At 38.1% G+C, this 25,717-nt stretch overlaps 1 protein-coding gene across 3 annotated transcripts in view; it reads right to left on the reverse strand.

Moving 5' to 3' along the window:
- bnc2 (basonuclin 2) overlaps positions 1 to 25,246 on the reverse strand; it is a 519,175-nt gene extending 493,929 nt beyond the window's left edge. Inside the window, exon 1 of one of the 3 annotated variants that reach the window (XM_043717596.1) lies at positions 25,157 to 25,246. In XM_043717596.1, the coding sequence (XP_043573531.1) occupies positions 25,157 to 25,167 (11 nt within the window). In that variant the 5' untranslated portion in view covers positions 25,168 to 25,246. The remainder of the gene's footprint in view (positions 1 to 25,156) is intronic. The other 2 variants (XM_043717632.1, XM_043717569.1) reach the window with 2 other exon arrangements.
- Between the last annotated feature and the right edge of the window lie 471 nt (positions 25,247 to 25,717).

The following is a 25,717-nucleotide window of genomic DNA, read 5'->3' on the forward strand; positions in this document are numbered from 1 at the left end:
TTTTCTTGTTGTCAGTCACTCAGCACCTAATGGAAGGACTTGGCATTGGGGGAAGGGGGGGCCCACTGAGCCACCCCTCCCATCTCCCCATTCTTCCAAAATCCTTCCCACATCCCCACCTCCACTCTCACTTGCCAATGGCCCGGGTGCATTGCTGATCCTGGGCCTCTCCTGGGTGGGATTGCTGATCCTGGGCATCCCTGGATGCATTGTTGATAACCACCACTCCAGGTGGTGTTACCTGCAATGAAAGCTGCTGCACTCTGTTCAGGACTTTTGACCCTGGGGTCTTTGATCATAGATAATAGAGATAATTACCTGACTAATCTCCAAGCAAATTATTCTTCTGTCTCAATATCTTAACACGAGTTCAATTCATAAACAGTGGTGTAACATTGCTCTCAGGATCTCAATGTTTCAGGTGAAATAAAATATATGACTTGGAAGGGTCTGATGCAACATGGTATATGGAATAAAACATTGAACAATTAAGGTCCATATTTTGTGAACTCTGAACAGAAGAGGGAATTTCCAACAATCAATATTCAGAGCAGGGAGAAGGCGTGAAAAGCATGCAAACGCTCCACTGTGAAAAGACAAATAATTTCCAATCCTTGATGAGTGTACTTAATTGTACAAGTAATTGTAAAAGTTGAAGGCAGTCTAATTTCACCACTCCATTGCCCCCATTCCCAGTATGAGCCCACAGTACACTTTTAAATGGACAACTCCAATACCAAGGATTAGAATGATGAGATTGTAAAATAGGATGAGGAGAGTCAGTAATCACACAATTACTTTAGTTCAGAGTAGTTAAAGATTTCAAATGTTAACTTAGAGTTTTCTAAGCCTGTCCCCATTCTATGAAGCACCCCTTTAAGTGTTCAATGCTATGGCTCAATCTCTAATATAATCTGAAAATGGGGAATGTACAGGGGTATTTGAAGAAGGCAGGTAAGGGAATGAAACTTGGTGAAATGCACCTTTAGAGAACCAGCAGAGGCACATGAGCAAAATGGCATCTTTTTATGCTGCGAACATTGCAATCATATGATTCTGTGATCACAAACACCTCTTTAATAGTTTCTCAACAAATAGTATAAAGCACTCACTTTGTCACTTGTTTCACTTGACACCATTCTTTAGGAGAAAATGAGGATTGCAGATGCTGGAGATTAGAGTCAAGAGTGTGCTGCTGGAAAAGCACAGCGAGTCAGGCAGCATCCGAGGAGCAGGAGAACCGACGTTTTGGGCACCTACAAATGGACCTCACCACTAGGGACATATTTCCCCCCAACTCCATCAGCATTTTGAAGAGAACATTCTCTCCGTGAATCCCTCGTCAGATCCATGCCCCCCCCACCAACCCACACCCCATTCCCAGCACTTTCTACTACCTCTGACCTCTGACAGAAATTTACCTGTACTTCCACCAATGTCATCTACTGTATCCGTTCCACCTGATGTGGTCTCCTCTACATCGGGCAGACAGGATGCCAACTTGCAGATCGTTTCAGAGAACATCTTTAGGACACCCGCACCAACCAACCCCACCACCCCATGGCTGAACACTTCAATTCTGCTCCCCTCCCCACCCCAATTCCATGAAGGACATGCAGGTCCTGCACCTCCACCAATGCCAAACCCTAACCACCCAACACCTGGAGGAAGCATGCCTCATATTCATGCCTTGGGACCCTGCAACCACAGGGGATCAATGTGGATTTCACCAATTTCCTCATTTCCCCTCCCCCCCACCATATCCCAGTCCCAAGACTCCAACTGACATCACCCTCTTGATGTGTCCATCATTTTTCCCATCTATCTGCTCCATCCTCCTGTCTATCATCTTCTCCCACACCTTCATTTACCTATTGTATTTTCAGCAACCTTCCCCCCAGATCCACTCCCACCCATTTATCTCTCAGCCCCCCGGCCCACAAGCCTCATTCCTGATGAAGGGCTTATGCCTGCAATGTTGATTCTCCTTGTCCTTGGATGCTGCCTGTCCTGCTGTGCTTTTGCAGCACCAGACACTTGACACTATGTTGACAATCTAAGTCAGACTAACAATTATGCACCTGGATTTTTAAAAACAGCCTCTTATTTTGTGCTACACACTTTGAATTAGATTAGTAACCTTCGTGGTTCTGCTGGTAATGAGATGTGGTCATTGCCAATGCAGTCTAGCTCTGTGTGTTTAATTGTATTGAGTCCCAAAAATGGAATGCCATCAAAATTGAAAAGTGTAGGAGAGAAAATTAGGTAAATCAGGAGGAAGTAAATAAGGGGAAGCCAAATTTAAGATTTTTCAAGTGCTGTACATTGCTGCATGTTATGAATAAATTCACAGGTGAAACTCAGTTTTCTTAAATGTTGGAATTTGTGATAGAATTAACTTTGGAGATTGCTAGACCCTGAGGCAAACAATCACAGACTCCCTTCCCAACTGAGCAAGGAGTATTCTGCTTCTGACAGCAGGTCCCTTGTTGTTTGCAGGACCTCAATTTGATGGACGTGTCTCATATCTGCCTCAGTGGTGTCCATGATCAAAATTAAAAACCATCTCTCGCAGGGTAGCTTGCTAGTTTCAGTGGGTTGGTCTACTGTGCACAGTCACTTCCACAGCCTTGGTTAGAATCCAGCTCAAACTGATAGGAAGAGAGTTTGTTCTGGCAATAATGGACCCATGTGAAATGAATTTGGAAAGTCTGGATCCAGTTCCTAAGGGATCTGATTTAGAGCACATAACTGCTTATAATTCAGCTCAAGTTGGCAATTTCATTCAAACAGGCCATAAGGATGAGTGGTGTGTGAAATGGAAAAGTTCGCACTGGTGGTGTAGGTAGTGCTGCTCAGAGACTGAGGAAAGACACATTGCTGGGCAGAGCACAGGGAGTTTTATTGTGCAGCTGGCATGTTATAACTGAGCTGAATGTTCTTGATGTTAACACTAGGTGCCAAATGTGCAAAAGTACTCTATTCCCCAGTATTGCATCACTTATTTTAATGAAGTAAAATACCCTTCAATCTAATTTAGTCTAATCCAATCTGTTAGGTAAAAGTGGGGAAGGAAATCCAATTCATCCTTAGACATGTCCTGCTACATTATTTTTATATACTATTACATTTTATTCATATCTCTGTAACATTAACTTGGCAACAGTAAAACATTGACTCCTTCAACCAATGTTGGCCATTAACTACTTTATGGGATATACACATATTAAACAAACCTACTTTCCAATTTCCACAGTACCTGGATCACCTAGAACAATTTACACATGGATTGGAAATTCGATCTGCAGGGAAGCTCCTAGCTCTATCACTCGATTATGTACAATGGGCATGCGTTAACCCACTGAACCAGACACCTTGGCCATTGCAAAGACAAACAGCATTCTGCTGCATGCTGAAACAAGTGGCAATCACAGCTCCTCACCAACAATATGTCAATGCTATAACAGCATCAATGTAAACAAAAGGCACACTTCAGACATTGTAAATCACAGTTGCTGGGTTTTATTTCTGACAGGCACAGTTGCCATGTGTGGAACTATCCTAAATCAACCTCTCCATGCTGTGCCCCAGACAGGCTCCACATTGTGAATAAAGTCACTGATCCTATCATAATAAGTTGAGCCTTCCCCTAAAATCATTTTGGTGAAGACTCCCCTCTGCATGCATGGACAAAACCAAGATAGCTTCATGCATGCTGGTACACATTAGTCGTTCCTCTTTGTGACTGCCCTAAGCATGAAGCAAAGGTTTTATACAAGCTCAACAACGTAACATTTTACATTCTTTCAGCTGGGGAACTGAAACTGCCTGAACATAACTGCAAAATAAAAGCAAGAATGAGAGTCTGTTCATTGCCAAGGTTCTGGGATCAGGGCAGATATTGCAGCTGCATCAAGAGCATCAATTTAAAAAAAAACAGTGCATTGACACCCTGGTTGAACATTGTGGTGTAAATTGTGTGTACAAGTTTGGAATTGACACCAAAAATCCCACAAAGATGATTTCTCTAAACCATGCTCTTCACTGCCTAAATCTGATGAAAGATAAATAAGGTTGATGTGTGTTCATTGTTTTAATGTCTGTTTATCATTTCATGTTGTCACATGGTGGCAACTTTCTATTTAGGCAGGATGTCATCAAGACAAATATTACAAAGCAATAACCTACTCTGTGGTAGGTCCGATTCTCCAAAGACTGGAAAGTAAAGTGCATGCCATGTAATTAGTTATGACATAAGGATGGACAAACAAGTTTTAATGTATATTTCCGAACAAACACCACCACAATTGTATGACATCTAGAGAGTGAAATATACCTTCAGAAGCACAGTGCACTTGAAAACCTGCACCTTCACTTATCTAAAACCTGACAGCACTAATGGTATCTCATACAGATTCAAATCCTAAGGGTTTTCTTTTCGCAATCTTTCACAATGTCACATAAAGCATCAGTCTGTAAACAATGGGTTAGAATTTTGGGTGGAGGGAGTGAAGGTAGAGAAACAGAGTGACTGAATAAACCTCAACTGGTGTAATTAACAGTAATTTATTAAACATTAATATAATTGAGACTGAAACGTCAATTAATTTTGGATATTGTGAAGTACAGACAGAACTGGTTACCAGCTTATCTGTTGTTGAGAAAATGTCTTGACTCTGCTCATTGTCAAGGCCTATGTAAAATTATAGTTAATTCACTTTTTGTAGGATGTACACAATTCAACACTAAGTTCAATATACTCAGAGAGGTAACAATATTGGTGCAATAGATTTTAGAGGGAGGAAGTGACAACATTGCAGCTGTCCTAAACACAATATTTTAGTGTTCTCATGGGTATGATTGAGAGGCAATACAGGGAAAAAGATGTAATTTATTTAACATGTCTGTGGAATCTGTAATTATTTGTTAAACATTCTTATAATGATTTTTAAGATTTAATGATTTTAATTTTTTGGGGGATCTTAGAAAATACATGTCCATGTGACTGGGCACACTTGACCTGGAAGCAGCACCAACATGAAGAAAGTTAAGAAAGAAGCCAAGTAGCTAGCAGACATGAATGAAAACCACAAATAGATGAGTTAGAGGCTGTAAGCAATCGGTGCAGAGATGCAGGTACAAAGAGGAAGCAGATAAAGGCATAAAGAGAATTTGTGTCAGGAGAGAAAGCAAATTCCTTATAAAATAAAATTTCAAAACCTGGAATGCTGTGTAAAGATACCACTGAGCTTGGTATTTATATAAATGGCCAAACCCAGAGTCAGGGTATTGTTTGATGGTCAGTGGAAAAGGAACTCAGGAAGGCTAAGCCATCAGACTTGTTATAAACCAAGAGTGAGACATTCATAGAACTGTGACATGCTGTGAAACCTGTGAAACTTGAAGGACGAAGCTAGAGTCAGATAGGATGCGTGAATAAAAAACAGTATATGGCAGAAATATATAGTTATATACTGCCATATGGTTGCAGACATGATGTAGGGTGCTTGTGTATCTTTGTTGTATGGGCTATTTGAAATATGTGTTTTTATTTGCAATACCATTTGCCTGTCACTTCATGTTTAATTTACATTGGCTTTGATGCATGTTAAAGTTACAAAACATGAAATCTTTATTAGTAATTTATTCATTAGGATCATTCTACATATTTAGTTAATCTGCTTTGTGGTTCCCTCATGATGATTGTAACAGTAGCCATTCCATTAGATTTGAAAACTGTGTATACCACTCTGCTATTTTAAGATAGTAAGAGAGGAAATTTGGCAAATTACAGATTTGTTCATTTAAAATCTGATGTTGAGAAATTATTAGAGACCATAGTTAAGGAAAAGGTGACTGAACACCTTGAACTGGTTTGACACAGCTGGTACGGATTTGTAAAGGATAAATCATTCTTGATGATCATAATCAATTATTTTGAGGAGGTAACTAGACGAGTGAGCAGGGATTGTCAATGGATATTATTTATATGGACTTCCAGAAGGTGCTGGATAAAGTCTCTCAAAAAAAACAAAAAGGTAAAGTCATCAAATTCCCCAGAGGGCTACTTTCTCATTAGACAAAGACAACTGGCAATGATTTGACCTAAAGTTCACCACACCTTAGGTGAGGTACAAAGTTGAGAAGGTAGGACCTTCATAGTGACCTCAGTAGGAATTAACCTAGGCTGTTGGCATCACTCTGTATTGCTAACCAGCCATCCAACCAAGGAAACTAATCAATCTCCCTCATGAGGGCATAAGAAATTGACTATGAAAGAAAGATGGATGTGGAAATGAAAGGAAATTAGTGACCTAGAGAGAAAATTGGCTAAGCGGCAGAGAGTAGAGATTACAAGAGGTGCAATGAAATGCCAAGTGGTATCCCACAAGAATCTGTCTTGAGGAATCAATTAATCACCAAATTAATTGGCAATTTAAATGCTTGGATAGAAAGATCAAATTTGCTAATGACATATATGGGGGAGATTAGAAGCATCGTGGATGGAAACATACAATTTTAAAAGAGCTACTGTTGATCAAGTGATCAAATGTAATTCAAATTTGAGGTCATCCACTTTGGATCTAAAAAGGCTAAAACAAAGCAGTTTTAAATGGTGAAAAGCTATGAGTCAAGATCCAAAGAGATTTTGGAATCAAGAATGCAGCATATTAAAAGTCATGAATAGGCACAGACATAATCCAAAGGCTATTGTAAGGTTGATGTCCAATACCCACAGTAGTCTGCTTTTATTTGAGGATTTGAAACCTTACTTCTACAATACAAAATCTCAGTTAGTTTACACCTAGAATATTATGAATATTTCTGGCATCACATCTGAAGACAGATACTTTTGTCTTGCAAGAGGTGCAGCATAGATTTGTCAGAATTATACTTAGACTCAAGAACAAATTAATACAGACTGGAACTTAGCAGTTGAAATTGTAATTTTAATACAAGTGTTCAAGATATTTAGGAAAACAAGCAAGATAGATCAGGAAGAACTAATTCTGCTGCGTCTGTGCCGAGGGACAATGTAGCATTGTCTAAAAAATAGTACTAGACTTTTCATGACTGTAATTAGAAACACTCTTCATGTAAAGGATAATGAATTCTGGGATTCCCTTCCACAAATGGCAGTTGAAGGTCAGTTGTTCATTCTAAAATAGGCTGTCAGATTTTTATGAACCAAAGTTTGGGGGAGAAAAAGACAGATATATGGAAGTAGGTGACAGATCAACCATGATTTCATTGACTGGTGGAACAGGCTTGAGAGGTGTGATGGTTTCCTCCATTTCCTGTGTTAGAACATAGAACAGTACAGTAGAGAACCTTCAGCTCTTGATGTTGTGCTGATCTTTTGTCCTACTCTAAGATCAAACTAACCCATACACCTTTCATTTTACTATTATCCATGTACCTATCCAAGAGTTGCTTAAATGTCACTAATGTATCTGACATGTGTCTGTGTTCTCTGCTGAGGGTAGGATGTATTTGCTTCATACCTTCAGAATACTTTCCCCCGTTAGGGAATAATAGTGAAATGATGGAAGGATTAACAGACTGATTAACAAACTGATGAACTCTGTCAAGACAAATAAATCCATGAGTGAGATTAGAATCCACAGCTTCCAGCTCAGAGGCAAAGGCCCTACCCACTCAGTGAAAGGATCTACTAGGATGTTAAAATAGAAGAAACTTTACGCTGACGTTTTTTTATTTGAAAATTCCAGGAAAGCAACAATCCTCATTCCAAGTACTGCCATCTCTCTCCTTGGTAGGCATAATTTTTAAAATTCAAATCAGCAAAATCTGAACAATTTGAAAGTTTGGTGACAAGTCCAGCCAACATATATATTATATAAATGTCAATATTCTATCATTCTTGTGAACAAAGGCTTACAATGAGACATACCTGTTCAATAAGGTCACACACACACAGCAAATCAAATACTTAAGCACAAAAATTTCACACATTCTTAGTTTGTGACACTTATTGACAATGTTTCTCATTACAGCTTTTGGTTGAACTTGGTACATTGGCAATTTAGAGCACATTCCCTTCTAATATTCCACTGGAGGATGAAAACTCAAGTTCCCCAAGCCATCTCAACAGCTAAGGCTGAAGGGGTGGCACTCTGAGGAAGCAAGTTCAGTTAAATCACCTGTTGCACAGCATTGCTAAGTGCAGCACTAAGTTGAGCTGTATCGCTTAACCACTGGCATAAGAACAGATGATCTGGCTATTATGACTATGTTGTGAAAAGATTGGCTGCTGTGCTTTTTACATAACAACAATGACAGCACTTCAAAAATACCGCATTGACTGTAAAGTGTTTGTGACATGCTGAACATATACAAAGTTCCCTTGGAGCAGATTTCTTGTTAGTTTTATTATAAGTTGTTCTTTTATATGGAGCTGGAAAATGCACTGCCTACGTAGTTGACTGTTAAATTCATTTTTTTGTTCCTGGTTGAGATGCTGACCAGATCCTCGATTGTTGCTCAGCTCTCTCATTCGAAGCCTGAGATCAGTGGATTGGAATTTTCTTTAGTGACCACCATTCCTCTGTGGTGCAATAGGAGTGTCTTTGAAAGTTTATTTCCGACTCTGTGTAGGTCCATTTCATCTATGGAGCAACCTAGAAGTTCTTCACTGCCTCTAACCAAATACTGTAATTTTGGTGACATTTTCTTTTCCAAATCTGACTTTCAAATCTTCTTTAAAGTTGTTTTTCAAAGTTTCCTGCATCCTTCACGGCTGTGATAATGTTTCACATTTGAACAGTATAGCTAAGACAGATTACTGAGCCTTCAGTACGTTTGAACAACAACTTGTTTCTTAGATATTAAGGAACTGTAAACTACCATACAAGGTATGACAATCTGAACTGGAACTATGATGATTCTTCGAATCACAGTCTAATGTAATCTCTTGTATCACAGTAGGAGGCACTACACATACTGTCCCAGATATTAATTTTTCAAACCCTTATATAACATTCACTAGGAGAACACTCATGTCAACATAAAGGTAGCAACTTCTAGCACAGAGAAGTAGGCGTGTAATTGCAAAAACAACAAGCTTAAAATTACAATGTTATATTCTCAAAGGATATTTTCATTATTCAGGAGAACTACAAAGTTGATTAATTACATGTGCCTCAATAAATAAATAAATAATGTGGTTTGGTGTTTTTGCTTTATGACAATTTTCTAGTTTTGTACATCTCTCACGTCTGATGCAGTTTTGCTTTGTAAGCTTGGGAACAATTACGTAGTACTTGTGATGCTTTACTCAAGGTTCCATGGGCCTTTTATGCAACATAATCATTGATGGATGCTCAATCCTCATCTCTTATAACATGCTAATTGTGTCAATTATTTCAGAAACAAATATTCAATCCTTTCTGGACAATGAATGATAGAAAAACAACATTTGAGCATGGGTTTGAATAAAGCTTAGATATTGTAATATACTCTGTGTACTGTGCAGCTTATTGTCCATCCTCACTGAACCAGATCACAGAACCATGTTGGTATCATCAGGCAGTAAGCCATAGCACAATCAACTCCGCCAGTTAATGTAATGTCTCACTTTCCCAAATCATTGTTATTTGGTGAACGTTTGCAGTTAACAGTATAATAACTATGTTTCATTATGGTACTTAACTTTGAAACAACTTACCCAGACGGTAGGTTTCTGAAAGGCCCTAAATACAATCAACTCACTCGAATCCAAAAGCTCACCAATTGATTGGATAATTTGAATCTTAGAGAAAGTTTTCATGAGCCAATAAAGCTGTCACAAGGAGTAATTTATCCATTCATTTATCTCATATTTTATATAGTGAGTCTTTCCTTGCCTCTCTCAAGTTGACAGTCTGTCACAAAGATTCTCCATCAGATAGCTTTAGAGTAACATCGACTTATTCAACAACTTTCAGCTATCTGAAATATCATGCAATATTGCTCTCTGTGGGTTAATATAATTTATTTGGTTTGACAAAACAATTTTGCTTTGTAAATCTGAGACCAGTCATGCAGAATTCTCTTCTGATGAGTGAATTCCTTCTCATTGCATGGTATTCCATTCAGGTAATATAAGGAGAACTGGAATAACTGGAATCTAAAAACAATTCAATAATACATAGCTTTGGCAAATATTTCTTTTACTTGTTACAACATTTTAAAATTGTATTCAATTTTGGCTTTAATCACGATAATTTCGAGAAAAGGTTTAAACCATGACTTGCTGTACATATGAATACGATAACCAAACTATAAAAACTATTAATTTTTCAATAGAATATTCTCTTGGCATTGATAAATAATGTGAATTATATATTACATACTAAGTTTGTATAATGCCTCTGACCATGCTGTGTAATAATCAGTGTCAGAAATAGTCGATGATTGCACTCTTCTCAGCAAAAGTCTGCCACTGCATAAAAATTAAAATTAATATTTTCCTGACATTATCTAAAACTCAGTTTCTCTCAAACAGTCATGTTGCAGCTCTGGCATAAAGTGGTGTGATTGACAAGTACCTCACAGACAATCTTGGCAACGTTATAAGACAGCACATCTTAGCAGCCTTTTAACTAAAATTCCTGCACAGATCATTTGCCTTTGCAAAAACTCCTACGAAGCTCCTATTCATGGCCTCAGCCTAGCCCCATGTTGTGCACTTATCCCTAGGATGCCCTATCAACATGTGGCACATGTCCCTGACATACACAGAAGAACACCACCCCAGGAATGTGGTGTGCTCAACAACAGTGTTGACCCATTTCTTTTATGGTTGCTGAGATGTAACCAAGGAATCTAATAACTGTGACAGTGAGTCTTTGCTTTGTGCCTGGCTTCCCAGACAGTGAAGCAACACAGATACTAATGAAAGGTTAAATGAATAGGAATAACTGACAAGAGGTACAATAAAGAGCTGCTTTGGTAATCCACAGATGCTGAGCTGAGATCTCTTGGCTCAAACAGGGTGAGGACAGTGAATAACCGAGGCACAATATTTAAAACAGCTTGCTGCACACAGTCGCTTTTGTAATTCTACACATGTCTGGTCACAGAAAAAGAAACACCAGGATAGATATTTCAGCAGATTAGGTCATAAACACAGAGTCATGACAAAACCAGAATGCAACAAAAATGTATATTTCAATCCATCCTTTCATGTAAAACTAATCTTGGAAATCATATATAAGTCAAACACATTAGTCTTCAGGTTTTATTTTTAATTCAATGAATGTTTATTTATTATACAATTTTCATGTTTTGTTACCATTTGAAAATTTTATTTTATCCTGAAATACATAAGCATACATTTCACCTATTTGTCAATTTCAGGATGTCAGATAATAACAGAAATATCCTGACAACACACAGTATTACTACCTTGTCTTTTTGAAAGGAGAATTGTGTTTTTGTTTCACTGAAGTATGTTCGTACAAAAGTATTAAGTTAAAGGTGTGATCATTTGCTTGTTGCTGCTTCTGTTGAGCATTCGCCTTGGGGAGATGGGACATCAGGCAGTGTCAGCTTGGTGGTATAGTCCAAAGAAAGTGGTTTTGATACAGACATTGCAAGATAGCACTGGACTTTATTGTGTAATCGTAGTGTGAAATATGTTACAAGACACTTTAGAAGTAACCAGCTTTCAATTTATCTGTCATGTTCACACATTCAAGGCATAAAGAAAAACATGCTCACACATTAGTATAGGCAATAGAGGCATGATGGCATGAGCATATAATGCTTGTTTAAATAGTCAACTTGAAGCTAGTTTCATGAGATTTTCCCCTTTGTCAAATCTTCCAATTCTCTTAAACATCTCTTAACTTCTTAAAATGCTGGCTTCTGTCCTTTCGCTCCTGTATCTCGAAAACTTTCTTGATTTATGTATTCATTAGTTGAAATCTTCTATTTTAATTCCTATCAAGACTTCAAAAGAATCACACTCCCTGAACTCAGTCAGATTTACCAGTATTTCAGGTTTTTAAATCCATGGCTGGTATCATCTAATCATCACTTCTTCATGAACACTTATTCTCTCCTACTCATTTTAACTACGTCGTGTACAATATATCACCTCTTCATCAAAGTTCTCAATGAAATGAAATAGAAAACTAGGTTGCTGGATTAAACTGATAAATTCTTTAGAATTCTCACTTTTTACAAAGTATGACTGCAAAAGCCTTCATGTGCAATTGTTCAATGTTAAGAGTGTCAATATATATTCAAAGAGAAGCAAAGAGTATTAGGCAAAAATGAATGGAACAAAGTATATTAATGAGGTGAGATGAAGTTAAGTTGGAGGAGGAGATTTGTGTAAACACCAATTGGATCTAATGACCTGTATCTGTGCTGTAAAGTTCTATGTAATCTAAAAGCATGCTCCCAATACACTGACTTCAGGCTGTATAGGCAAATGACTGGTTGGAAGACACATACCAGTCATTTATTGTAATGTGTACGTAACACAAGACTGGAAATGCAGAAATCACCCAGACTAAACACATCCAATCACAGTTAAAAATAATAAAATTAAATACCTTGATCAAAAGCTGATTGCTGTTTTTAAGGCCAACTTTTAAACAATAGAACTGGCATTTCTGTTGAAAAGCCAATAGTATTCAGAGTTTCAGAATGTTGCACTACAAGAATAGTAGGGTAGGGGTTCATGTGCCCAATTTTCCAAATATAGTACCTCAACAGTATCTGCACTGAATTTCAGGATAAAGGCAACAAGAAATTGGAACATCACCACCTCCAAATTCCCTTCTAAGTCTCACACCACCAGACATGGAACTATATATAGGTCCCTTTATAGTTCTGCAGGTACACCTACACCATATTTTCTGCAGTGGTTCAAGGACCCTGCACACAATTAGGAGGGGGCATTAAACGCTGGCCCTCTACTCAACATCACTGTCAATGACTTTTCTTTAAAAATTGGCTGCTATGGGAACTGAAGGAATGAAGTTGGAGGAATTTTCCTCAGAGATAGGAATTAAAGTCAGCAAATATAGACCTGCAATGAAAATGGGTCAAAGGCATAAGAATTACAAAGTGATCTGTTTTAAAACTTCTGTTCAGGAACAGGATGGGGCTATTGTTTATTGCAGAGTGATTTCACCACTGTTGTACAATATTGGAGAGATAAAGCTCTTCTAATTGTGATGGCTGGGCCATAGGGAAAGTGATTTTGTGTAAGGCTCAATCCGTTATCCGAAACTCTTTTGTAGTTTGAACCTTTACTGATCATGAAAGTGCTGATGTGAGAAATGGCATTATGGTACAACAGCGCAAGCAAGAATTCTTATGTGAAGAGAGGAAATATACAACTGACAAAGCAGCAAGAATTCAGCTTATGCCTAATCTGAAAACTTGAATTGATAATCAGTACAAAATAATTGATTTTTAAAATGCATTTATTTATTTAAAATTCTGGTCATATAAGTTTGTTTGATTTTCAAGAAGTTTTATTGGCAGAATGAGAAAAGTACATGATTACACACTCTCTATAACTGTGATTAAAATATGATTAACTGTAGATCTGAAAAAATAAACTTTCTCTCATCACAGTTTTTCTTTGAAAGGGCACATATTTCTAATGTTTTAAAACCCGCCTATTAGTAATATGATTTACCTCTTCTCAACACGTTTGACACTTTAACATAACTAAATTCTGATTTATAGCTATGCCTGTCAGTGACAACATAGTGCAAATAAGGGAAAAAAATGACCAAAAAAAAAATCCATTTGCTTTTGCCAATTCAACAGGCTGAAACTGTTGACATGGCCCAGTTTTTTGCTGCAAAAATTGAGAAAAGGAAGAAATCTGTTGATTATATTGCTTCTTGGAGAGTGTACAACAGCACTTGTCTTGGCAGTTTTTCATTATTTTGTACAAATGAACCATTTTACAACACAAAAACAATAAAAGCCAAGCAGTGAACTTGAAAAAGAAAGATGTGTTGCTTTCAGAATTTAGGAAAAGCAAAGCTGGAGATTGGCAGAAATAGTGTGTGTTTACAAAGGGATCACTAAAAGAGCAATAAAACTACACTAAAGTTTTTAAAAGAGGTAGGTGAGAACATTATACACACCCAAACTATAATCTTCTAAATTTCCCTTGATTCAGGAAATATTCCTTTCAATTGCATTCTTTTTGTGCCACTGCCATTTATAAGAATGAGAGGGAAAACCACAGAATTGTAGACCTGTTACACTAAAATCTATTGTTGTGAAGTTACCAGAGTCTGTAACTGAGGCTAGGATGATTGAATATCTTGAAACTTTTCAACTAATCAGACGGAGCCAATATGGATTTGTAAATGATCAAGTCTGATGAATTGGCTTGAATTTCATGATGTATGAGAATGGGGAATATCTATGGATATTAGTTGCATGGACTTCCAGCAAGCACTGGATAAATTATTCATTAAAGAATGTTGCTAAATGTTGAAGCTCATGGCATTAAAGGAAACTTATTCACTAGTTTAGAAATATTGATTGATGGCCAACAGGATTTGGGATAATGGACAGGTATTCTAAATGGCATATGTGATTTTATTGGAACCTCAACTATTCACTTATTTAAAAACTCAGGTGGTCAAAATTTGGATGTCCAAAATTTGTCAATGACACAGATAAGCAGTGCAGCTAGAAACATAATAATATTACAGATATTAACAGAGTATGTAAATTTTGGCAAATGGATCCTCATATATGTAATTGTGTGATCATCCACTTTGAACACAATAAGGAGAGAATCAGGCACATTTCAAAGATATGAAAAACTAGAAACAGTGCAGGCCCAGAAAGCTTAGGGATCTTCATACTTAGTGTATGAAAATATGAACAGATGCAGAAACAGATCAAATATCTTAAATGGGATACCGGTATCTGTATAGAGAATAACAAAATACAAGCAATTGGAGGACATAGTTCTGCCATTCAAAGCCCTGGTTGACCACACTTGTGGACAGTTCTGGGCTCCACAGCTTGGGAAGGATATATTGGTCTTGAAGGCAATGCAGCATATATTTGCCAGATTAGAAGAGTTAAATTACACAGACATATTACACAAACTAGTGTTGGTTAGAAGAATAAGAGGTAATATTTCAAAGGTATTAAGGGGAGCAAAGAGGCTTGATGAAAGGAAACTATCTCCATTACTTCTGGAATCCATGGCTTGGGGACATCATCGAGAATTAGAGCTATGGTCTTCATGGAGTGAAGTAAGGTAACAAACAAAAGATAATGGAAATTTGGAATTATCATCTCCCATGTCAATTGAAACTAGATCAATTGTTAATTTTAAGTTTGAGATTGATTGATTTTTGTTCAAGAAAGGTATAAAAGGATCTGGAGCAAAAGTGATTATATAATAATAGAACAGAGATTATGCATGGTTTTCATAACTGGCAGCATGGACCTATGAAGCTAAGTACCCTCCTTCAATTTCTATTTTTGTAAAGCAAGAAAGGATAAAAAAATAAATGGTGGGAGAACTGGGATTCAGAAACAGAATTCAGAGAGTTATTGCTGAAATCAATATCTGGACAGTTTTGACTTCTTCTCTCTAACCTTCATGGACTTGTTTTGCATGCATATAGTACACCATAATGCTTTTGTCTGTATTACTTGATGAAAATCATAATTAATGAATGTGTTCGAAATGACTGAGTTTAGATTATATTGCATCATCGGATGTGCCTCCAGATGACAAAACATTCAGCTGAACACATTGTAGCAGTCAAGGCGTCTGCTTTGCAGTTTTGGCAGAAATAGATGAATGGACTGGCTGGAAGCTATCCCAAAGCACCAATAAAAATCCTGAAATCTTGTCTAATGAAAATGGAATCTGTCTTATTCAGTCACTGCAATCCAGTGGGCCAGCCTAATGACCATGACTCCACACTCATGGCACAAAATCAAACTGCCATCCAGACTCTTACCTTCCAGGCTGGGCCAAAATGAGGCAATTTGGGTTGTTAAATGCAGAAAGCAATCATCAAATTGTTCCACTTCCAATCTGGTCGCACTGACCATTTTTGAAACATGATCTCAGAATGGATACGGGTATATCATGTCCTCAAATGCAAGTTCCATTAATTCATTTATATCCATATTTGTTAAACTCTGGAATGAATAAGCATATGGCTGATTGATCAGCATCAGTGTCTCTATTTTAAACTAAATGGGAGCCCACGTATTTGAGAAAATGCAGGTTTATTATGACAGAAGATATCTTAATTAAGGAATTATGAAGGATGTGATTTGACATAAAATCAAGCTGGATATTGCACTAAATAGGAAAGATGATAAAAAAATACAATATTCACATAAAATTGTGTAACTGCTTTCCCATAGCTTCAAATACTGTCCTTTTACAAAGGTAACATGTAACTGATCTTAATTCAACAAGAGCCTGTGGAAATACAGCATTAGGTATTATTATACCCAACTGTGAACAAATTATGTTGTTAAGCGGCTTATGTAGGTATTTCACAGTGATTGCTGAATCTATACATACTTTTCCTACTCTGTCACACCTGCTAGCATATTTAAAGCTACGTCAGGAGCTCATTTTCAAAGCTTGCTTTTTTCATGAAAAAATGTCCGTCACAAAAGGATAAGCATTTTATTAAGTGATGGAGAGATACAGAATAGACATTATGAGCAAGATTTCCTCACTTTTGGGCCAAATGTTTTCTCAGATTGATTCATGGCACCCAGTCTGCCATAGCTCATGATGAATTACTCATGCAATCTTCTGCTCTTGATTGCATTACATTTTTTTGATATGCATTCATGGGATTTGGACCTCATGCGCTGGTCAGCATTTATTGCCAGTCCCTAGTTGTCCTTAAGAAGGTGGTAATGACCTATCTACTTGTACCACTAAAATCCATGTGCTGTGGGTACACCCACAATGCCATTAGGAAGAGATTTCCACAATTTTAACTGAGCAACACTGAAAGAACAGTGAAACATGTCAAAGTCAGATTGGTGAGTGATTTGCAAGGACTCATACAGATGGTGACATTCCCATGTATCTACTGCCCTTGCCATTTCAACAGAAATGGACTTGGGATTGGAAAATGAAGTCTAAGGAGACTGATAAATTTCCTGAACCTGATGAGATCCATACTATGATGTCAAAGGAAGTAGCAGTGACCAGTGGTGTGCCACAAGGATCAGTGTTGGGTCCACTGCTTACATCATTTATATGAATGATTTGGGTGTGAACATAGGAAGTAAAACTTGCAGATGACAGAAGTTGGAGGCATAGTGGACCTCAGAGTACAATGGGATCTTGATCAGATGGGCCAATGCACTGAGGAGTGGCAGATGGAATTTAATTTAGGTCAATGTGAGGTGCTACATTTTGGAAAGCCAAATCAGGACAGGACATACACACTTAATGGGAAGGTCCTGGGGGGTGTTATTAAAAAAAAAAAGAGACCTTGCACTTCCTTGAAAGTGGAGTCACAAGTAGATAGAATATGCCTGTCTTTATCAGACAGTGCATTGAATATAGGAGTACTGTGAACAGTTTCAGGCCTTTTATCTCAACGAAGATATACAGCCATCGAAGGCAATTCAGGGAAGGTCATCAGGCTAATACCAGGATGGACTGTCTTATGAGGAGAGGTTGAGTAAGTTTCATCTGTACTCATTGGAGTTTAGAAAAATGAATGGCAACCTTATTAAAACATGTAAGATTCTTAAAGAACTTTACAGGTTAAATACAGAAAGGTTACCTGCCCTGTTGGAGAGCTTAACACCAGAAGGCATAATCTCAGAATAAAGAGCTGCATTTTTAAGACAGAGATGAGAAGGAATTTCCTCCAAGTTTTGTGAATCTGTGATATTCTTTCCAACTGATGGCTGTTGAGGCTGGGTCATTAAGTATATTCAAGGCTGAGATTAACCAATTATTTTAATCGGGAAGTGAATCAAAAAAATGAGGACAAGACAGGAAACTGCAAATGAGGACTTTCAGATCAGCCAAGATCTCATTGAATGGTGGAACAGATCCGACAGACTGAATGGTCTACTTCTGCTCCAATGCTTTATGATCATAAGGCCTCATGGAGCCTTGGTAAATTTCTGTACTGGAACCTCCAGATGGTCACATGGTGGTGGAGGGAGTGATGTTTGTGGGCATGGTGCCAATCAACTAGGCTGCTTTTTCATGGATGGCATCAAGCTTCTTGTGTGTTGTTAGAGCTGCAGTCTTCAAGGCAAGTGGGAGTATTCAATCACACTCCTGACTTATGCCTCTTGGATGATGGACAGGATTTGGGGAGTCAGGAAGTGAGTTATGCATTGTAGGATACCTAGCATTTGATCTGGTCTTGTAGCCACTGTATTTATTTGGCTAGTCCAATTCAATTTCTGGTCAATCGTAACCCCAGAAAGTAGACAATGAAGGATTATGACGGTAACACCACAAATTTCAAGGACCAATGGTTAGATTGCCTCTTCTTGAAGATGGTCATTACACGAATTCTTTGTGGCACAAATGTTACTTGCCACTTTTCCACCCAAATCAGGTCTTGCTGCATTTGGGCTTGAACTGCTCCAGCATCTGAGGAGTCACTAATGATGTTGAACATCGTGTAATCATTGACAAATATCTCTGTCTCAGACTTTAGGATGGATTCAAGGTAATTGATGAAGCAGCTGAAGATGGTTGGGCCTAGGACACTACACTGAGGTACTCCTGCAGAAATGTTCAGGAGCTGAGATGACCAACCTCCAACAACCATATGAATCTTATGTTCCAGTTACAATTCCAATCAGGGCGGATTTTGCCCCTGATACCCACTGATTCCAGTTTTGCTAGGATACCTTGGTATCACACTCAGTCAAATGTGGCCTTGATATCAAGGGCAGTCACTCTCACCTCACCTCTGGGTTTCATCTCATTGCCTATATTTGAACCAAAGCTTTAATTAAATCAGGAGCTCAGTGGTCCTGGCTAAATTGAAACGGGGTGCCAATACCTGCTAAGTAAGTACTGTTTGAGAGCATTGTTGATGACATCTTCCATCGCTTTACTGATGTTTGTGATTAGACTGATGAAGTAGTAATGTTTGAGTTAGATTTGACCTGATTTTGTGAATAAGACATACTTGGATATTTTCAATTATTTTAGGTCGATGCCAATATTGTTGCTGTTCTGGAACTGCTTGGCTTAGAGCAATGGCTAGTTCTGGAGCACAAGTCTTCAATGCTATTGCCAGAATGGTGTCAGGGCCCATAGACTTTGGAATAACCAGTGCCTTCAGCTATTTCATGAGGAATGAATCGAATTGGCTGACCACTGGTACCTAGGAAGCTGCATACCTGTGGGACCAGGTTAGGATGATTCCTTGACTTGGTACTTCTGGCTGAAGTTTGTTGTGAATTCTTCCCTCTCACCTCCTGCACTGATATGCTGGGCATCATCATCATCATTGAGAATGGGGACATTAATGAAGCCTTCTTATACAACTAGTAGCTATAGTATCCTATTACTTGAGATGTGCAACAAGAGAACATTCCAGTGTTCAAGCCAGGAGCTGCTCTATGATTGTGGACATACACTGTGCTTTTTGTATCTAAGATGGTTTGTTTTTCAATTTGGGCTTTTGGACCTAAGACAGCGTTGAAGAATGGTGACATTATTCACTTTTCATTGTACTCCTGTACCTCTGTACTTGAGTACATGTGACAATAATTCTAATTGTCTGATTCTAATCATATCATGCTTACCAACAAAGGAGGCCATGTCATCAGATGCAGCCATTCTGGACAAAGATAGCCATCTTGGTCAGTACAGTGTTCCAGGTTAAATGCAATGCACAGGAGTATAGGAAGAAGATTAACAATCCTACTCCATAATGGAAGTGTCACTATCTACTCCCAAGGCCACCATTCATTCTAACTCTGCACCTGTACACACTGTTCACCAAGGCTCATGGACTACAACTCTCACTATTTCATGGATCTTATCCACTCAATAGCTCTCACCCACATCATCCTTCCATACGACTAACTCTTCCTGCCCTCATCACATCCTGCTCAATCATTGAGCACACCTAACCTTGTTTTCTGCATCACCATGAAGTGTTATTCCATCCAATTCTGTTATACTCATCTGTCTGTAGCGATTCAGATCAGGTTGACCACATTAACTACAAGGGGTTGTTAACCTGGGCCAACGAGGCAAGCCTTGGCTGACCAATATAACTAGGAGATTACAGTCTCCTCAGTTCAGGATTGCCTTGGAGTTAACTGGTCACAGCTAGTGTCATAGTAAATAAAGGGTTATTTGGTGCTGGTCCTGGCCTCAGGACAGTGAAATAACTGCACAATCATCTCATGGCAGGAATAATTGGTCCACCAATCAATGAGACATTGCTGTACTATGCAGCAGCATATCAACTCTCTTGACTGTTTTAAAATATATATCTTCACAAGCTGTCTCTTCCTCTGCACTAGAAAACAATGCAAAACACATATGTTGAGAGCTTCCAGGCAAGCGTGAAGTGTGTGAGTGCTAAGAAATGAAGTTAAGAGCCATAAGAGTGTTCTTATGCAGGTGTGCAAGATCCATGTGTCCCTATATACAGAATGATCTGGCAGGAGCATGCAAGTTGTAGATATCCCTGAGCACTGAAGTGAAGTCCTGAGGGGCTGAATTGATGTTTGAGTTGGTCTGAGAGCAGGTCTGACACTGGTTTTCTGATGCCGACTTCCAAAGATGAAATGTGGAGAACAGGGCTTGTGGAGAATGCAGGGATGATTTTTGGAGACCAAGTAGAATGAGGCCTAGAGAATCAAGCAGTGAGTTGCTGCTGCCAGATTGCCATTCTGACTTTACATTGGGAACAGTCACTGTCTAGTTTCTCAGGCAAGGATTAGAGAATTGGAAGCTGCATAGAAATTAGAGGAGTTGGGCTGTTAATGTGCTGCAAATGCATTAAAATAAGGTGTTCATCAATCATTGGTGAGAAACTGAACTCATTCTTCAAAATGTAAGGGGAAAACTATTTCTTGAAATTGAGAGTCTGATATTTTCATTTTTGCTATATTTTCCCACATTTCTCTCTATTGGTCACAGTAATCAAGGGAGTGGAAAATTCCACTCCACTTCAAAGATCAAATGTAACAAGTATAAACTTTGGCAATCTTATACCATCATGTATGTAATAATACTTAACAATATATAGGACTTTGGCCACTGCTCATGATGTCATGCATGGCCTAAAAAGATTTATTTTTGGTCTAAATCTCTGTACTAAATCATAATCTGGTTCAAACAAGGGATGCTTGGTTGGCATTGGAACTGGCAATAGGGGCTAGTTTTCAAATTTAAATTTGAAAAAAAGTCAGTATTTTGATGCAAAATGCTGGTGTTGTTTAACTTTCATTTCAATTGTCTTCAAAAACTAATGCAGTAGAGCTCTTGCACAGAGCAAACTGAGCACTTGCCTGGTCCATTATGAACAGGCATGGACTTCAAATTCACTGCAGCTGGACCAAAAAGTGTTTCTTTTTTCTGAAGAGCTAGCAAAAATAGTACTTTTGGCACATTAAACTGTTAAAAGTACCTTATAGCTGGTATAAGCTTTATTTATTCTAGTATTCATGGACTAAAACTTGTGGTCTATTCCTTTCCAGTTTATATTTCATAATTATAATAAAACCTCTTCAATTTATCTGTTCTTCTTTTGACAGAACTCCAATTTGCTTGCACACTAGAATACAAAATGCTCTGTTTCTTCACATTAATACTCAGAAAAAGTCACTAAGTGTTCAGAAGCAAAACTGGTTAATTCAAAACAATTATTGTATAATTAAACAGACATTTTTAACATTGTCAAACTCAGAAGCTTAAAACACTATGAACTTGCTTTTGAAGCAATCTATATTGACTAGCTTCTTTCTGGAGTTGTCAGTATTAAAGATAGGTTCTGATACTCAAAATCAAGATAACTGATTACAAGCTAACAAGGTTTCACAGTTACCTTCATTTCTGGGCTGGTTTGGTCACAATAGAGTTTCTTTATTTTAAAAGATGTTATGCTGATTAGCATGTATAGTCTTCAGATTAACAGCAATTGTTTGACTTTTTAATGTTAGCATGATGGGATTTTCTGCAAAATTGTTTAGTTTCATTTAGTCACATTCACAACCTACTAGCTGAATGCTCTCAATTTTAAAACACGTAATTTATCTATTCTGTCCTTTAAAATTGAAGATTGGACACTTTATTCACTGTACAGTACATAGCTTGTCAAGGCACAGCAAATCATTGCAAATTCTACACTCCTGTCAGCAAAATAGTTCCATGTTATACTTACCAGGCTGAATATCTGTTTTTTGTTAATGAAATAAATCATGACAACCACCTTTGAGGCAATGATTGGCATTTACATTTATCTCTCAAAACTTCAGGATTAACTGCAAATCTCAAAAAGGTGTTAACAACAGATAGCCTATTTTGTTACACATGTTTTGGAATACACAACATTTTAGTGCAACTCACAACTAGACGTTTCCAACTGGAACAAGATTTCCAACAAGATTCTGGAAGGAAGTCCTGAATTCACTTGGCCAGTGTGTGATGGTGAAGATGTAAGAATTTTCTCCAAACTTCTAAACTAGTATTATTGGTTATGTGAAACAAATAAGGTATTGACAGCAAATGATTTGAAGATATTTCAAATGAAATGCCCTTATAAGTTTCATGTATTCTAAACTCTTTGTATATGGCTTCATAGTCAATAAGGAGCATTTGAATTGTTGTTATTGTATTATCCATATAGATGAATAAGTCAGTTATGTAACACATTACTCAAACAGAACCTTTATAATCTTAAAATAATCAACAAAAATGGATAATATTGACTACAATGAGCAAGGATCTAAAGAATTTCAGGTTCAACTTGAACAACAGATATATTTATTTGAAGAAACATGTTGCCTGGATTTTTACCACAATTCAGAATTATATATTGAATTCAGCACAACAGTACTTCCTTTCAACGTTTCAGTCATACTATCCAGATCCATAATTTGGAACATTGCCATAAAATATAATGTCCCTGATGTATTTTCTCTATAAAATTGCACCTAATCTGGGATGTTTTCAAAATAAATCTATGTAGATGGTGAACAAAATTGAAGTGGCACAATATTATTTTACCTTTGTGATTTAAGTTGTGACACTTCTTGTGCAATCAATTACATTATATACAAATGGATAACTTCCCATCTAAGTATCATCCTCATCATTTACTAACCACTTTTACTGCCTCAATAATTTCCCATCCACCAATTCGTAGTTATTTAATTTGAAACAATTGTTCTGAAACTATTTAGAAAGTAGTCACTGCTCTTCCAATTCAATACATATCTTAAAGGCTCTACAGTTAGTCTGTTTCAAAATGGACACTTCTTATTTTGAAAGAGTAATCTGCTGGATCTTGCCTTTCTAACAGCTGGAAATATTTACAAATTAAGCTTTTAATAGGCTGTATTGCTAAGGATGGGCAAGTTACTCTGACATCCATGTGAAATTTTGTTCTTCAGTGACTGTGTATTGTAATCCAGCATCAGTGACTGCATGGAAGCTAATGCATAATAACAGACTGCAAGGTTGGTGAAAGAATATTAGAAAGCCTTTTTTCTTTTGCTGTGACTGTTAAATGCTCTAGGTCTGACAAAGGTAGAAGAGAAGTAGTTTAGCTACAGTGCTATCTCTTCTCCCTCATGTAATAGTGGAGGAGAAAAAAAAGCAGATCAATTTGCTGGGGTAAGATCAAATGAAAAAATGAACCATGGGGAAAGAGTCAGGTCAGCGTGGAGAGAAAAGCAAACCTGTTCTTCATTAACTCAAACCCTCATGGGATGTCACACATTACCTGTCCACTGGCTTATTGAACTACTCAACCTGCCTCTCACTCCATTCTTCTGGGTCTCTGTGAATCACATCCTCCTGCTGCTGACAAGTTAGCAAGAGACTGTGGCTGCAACATGAAAGCGATTTTTTTTTCTTGTGTCTAAAACAGCCTGAATTTCCAAAGATGACACACCAACCACTCGTGATATGCCAAGATGAAATGGTAGGTCTGAGCTAGTCTCGAAGCTACACAGATAAAAGTAATCAAGTGACACCGGTGGAATGCAAATTGGCATTCTCAACTCCACCACTTACAGAGGCATGAAACATCTTTGACAGGAACCGCCATTAAGGCAAAATGTTGTGTTAAGCAACAGACACACATTCACAGAGTACCCAGCAGGCAGAAACATTTCACAAGGGGTGGTTGAACAGTTATCAAAAAAACAAAATGTTCTCTGTTGTCCTGTAAGGGTCTTCTGTCAGACAGAATGAAAAGCAATCAGCTGCCTCTCCAGGAAGGAGGCAAACCAAACTTTACAACAAACTAAACCTTATAAACTGTACATAGGGAGAGAAAGAAAAAGTGACACATGAGTGCAAGTGATACTCCTCAGCTGCCTCCACATGACAATTAGAGATCTCCTTCACTTCACCAATGGCTTTGATCACTGACATTGGACATGGCACATTAACAGAATAGCAGAAACATCAGCAAGATCTTACAGATGCAATCAATGCATCTCCTGTTTAATGCTCATTATATACCTCATAACTCTTGGAATAAAGGGAGTCAAGGAAAAACTAACAAACCGTCCAGAAAAGTGAATGTGTGGGGGGGACGGGGACGGGGTAAATAACATTAACTTTAGCACTGTCACAAACACACTATCTCTCTCTCTCTCTCACACACACACACAGACAAAGGTACAGATACTTAGCACCTTGCTACTTTTTAAAAAAAGACACATTATCAAAATCGGAAATTAGCAAAAAAAAATTATTGAGCCTCAGGGAGAGATTCGTCCACCACCACCGACTCCCTCCCTCCCTCAAATATCACCCGAACCCCAAAACATCCTTTAAAGAAATAGGCCTCGCTTATTGAGAGGGGCGTCATTGGCAGAAACTTTGAACAAACTTTTTGTGACACATCGGCACGAGTAACAACTTCCAGGAATCAGATCAGTAATTCCAATAAAAAGAAAAATCAATCAATCAAGGAAAAATATTTACCATTTCTGCATGGTGTCCGGGTCTGAGGTCTCAGTGACTTTTTTTTCCCTATCTGAGAAGAGACGGTTTCACGAGAGAATTTAAAAAGTTTTTTTTTCAAATGAAAGTCTGTGGACAGATGTCGGATTTGAAATGTCTGACAGCAAACTTTGGGGTGAAAAGGGGAGAGGTGAGGAGGAGAGAGAGGCGAGTTCGCCCTGGCTCCAGGGACTGTTCTGCTTTCAGTCGATGTGAATCCTGCAGGTTTGTTTCTGTGGCTCAGATTCGAGTGCAGCTCCTAAACTCTGCAGCCAACACGGCTCGACCTGCCTCCTGCCCCGGCTCTGGGACAGCCTCTGGATCTGCTTCTGGCTCCGGTTGCAGAGACTCCGCTTTCGGGCTGTCATTCGAGAGGGATTTTTTTTTCACAAGAGACTGAAAAGCTCAGTTAGCTCGGCAGCGCCTCGCCAAACGCTTTAGTCCGCGAAAGGCACTCAGGCGCTGAAAAAAAAGAGGTATTAGATTTTCTTAGTCGGAATTAGAGGAAAGTGAAGTGGCCCAAAGTGAGGAGGGCGGTTTCTT

Source organism: Chiloscyllium plagiosum, chromosome 2 (genome assembly GCF_004010195.1).
Source record: "Chiloscyllium plagiosum isolate BGI_BamShark_2017 chromosome 2, ASM401019v2, whole genome shotgun sequence".
Taxonomy (NCBI): domain Eukaryota; kingdom Metazoa; phylum Chordata; class Chondrichthyes; order Orectolobiformes; family Hemiscylliidae; genus Chiloscyllium; species Chiloscyllium plagiosum.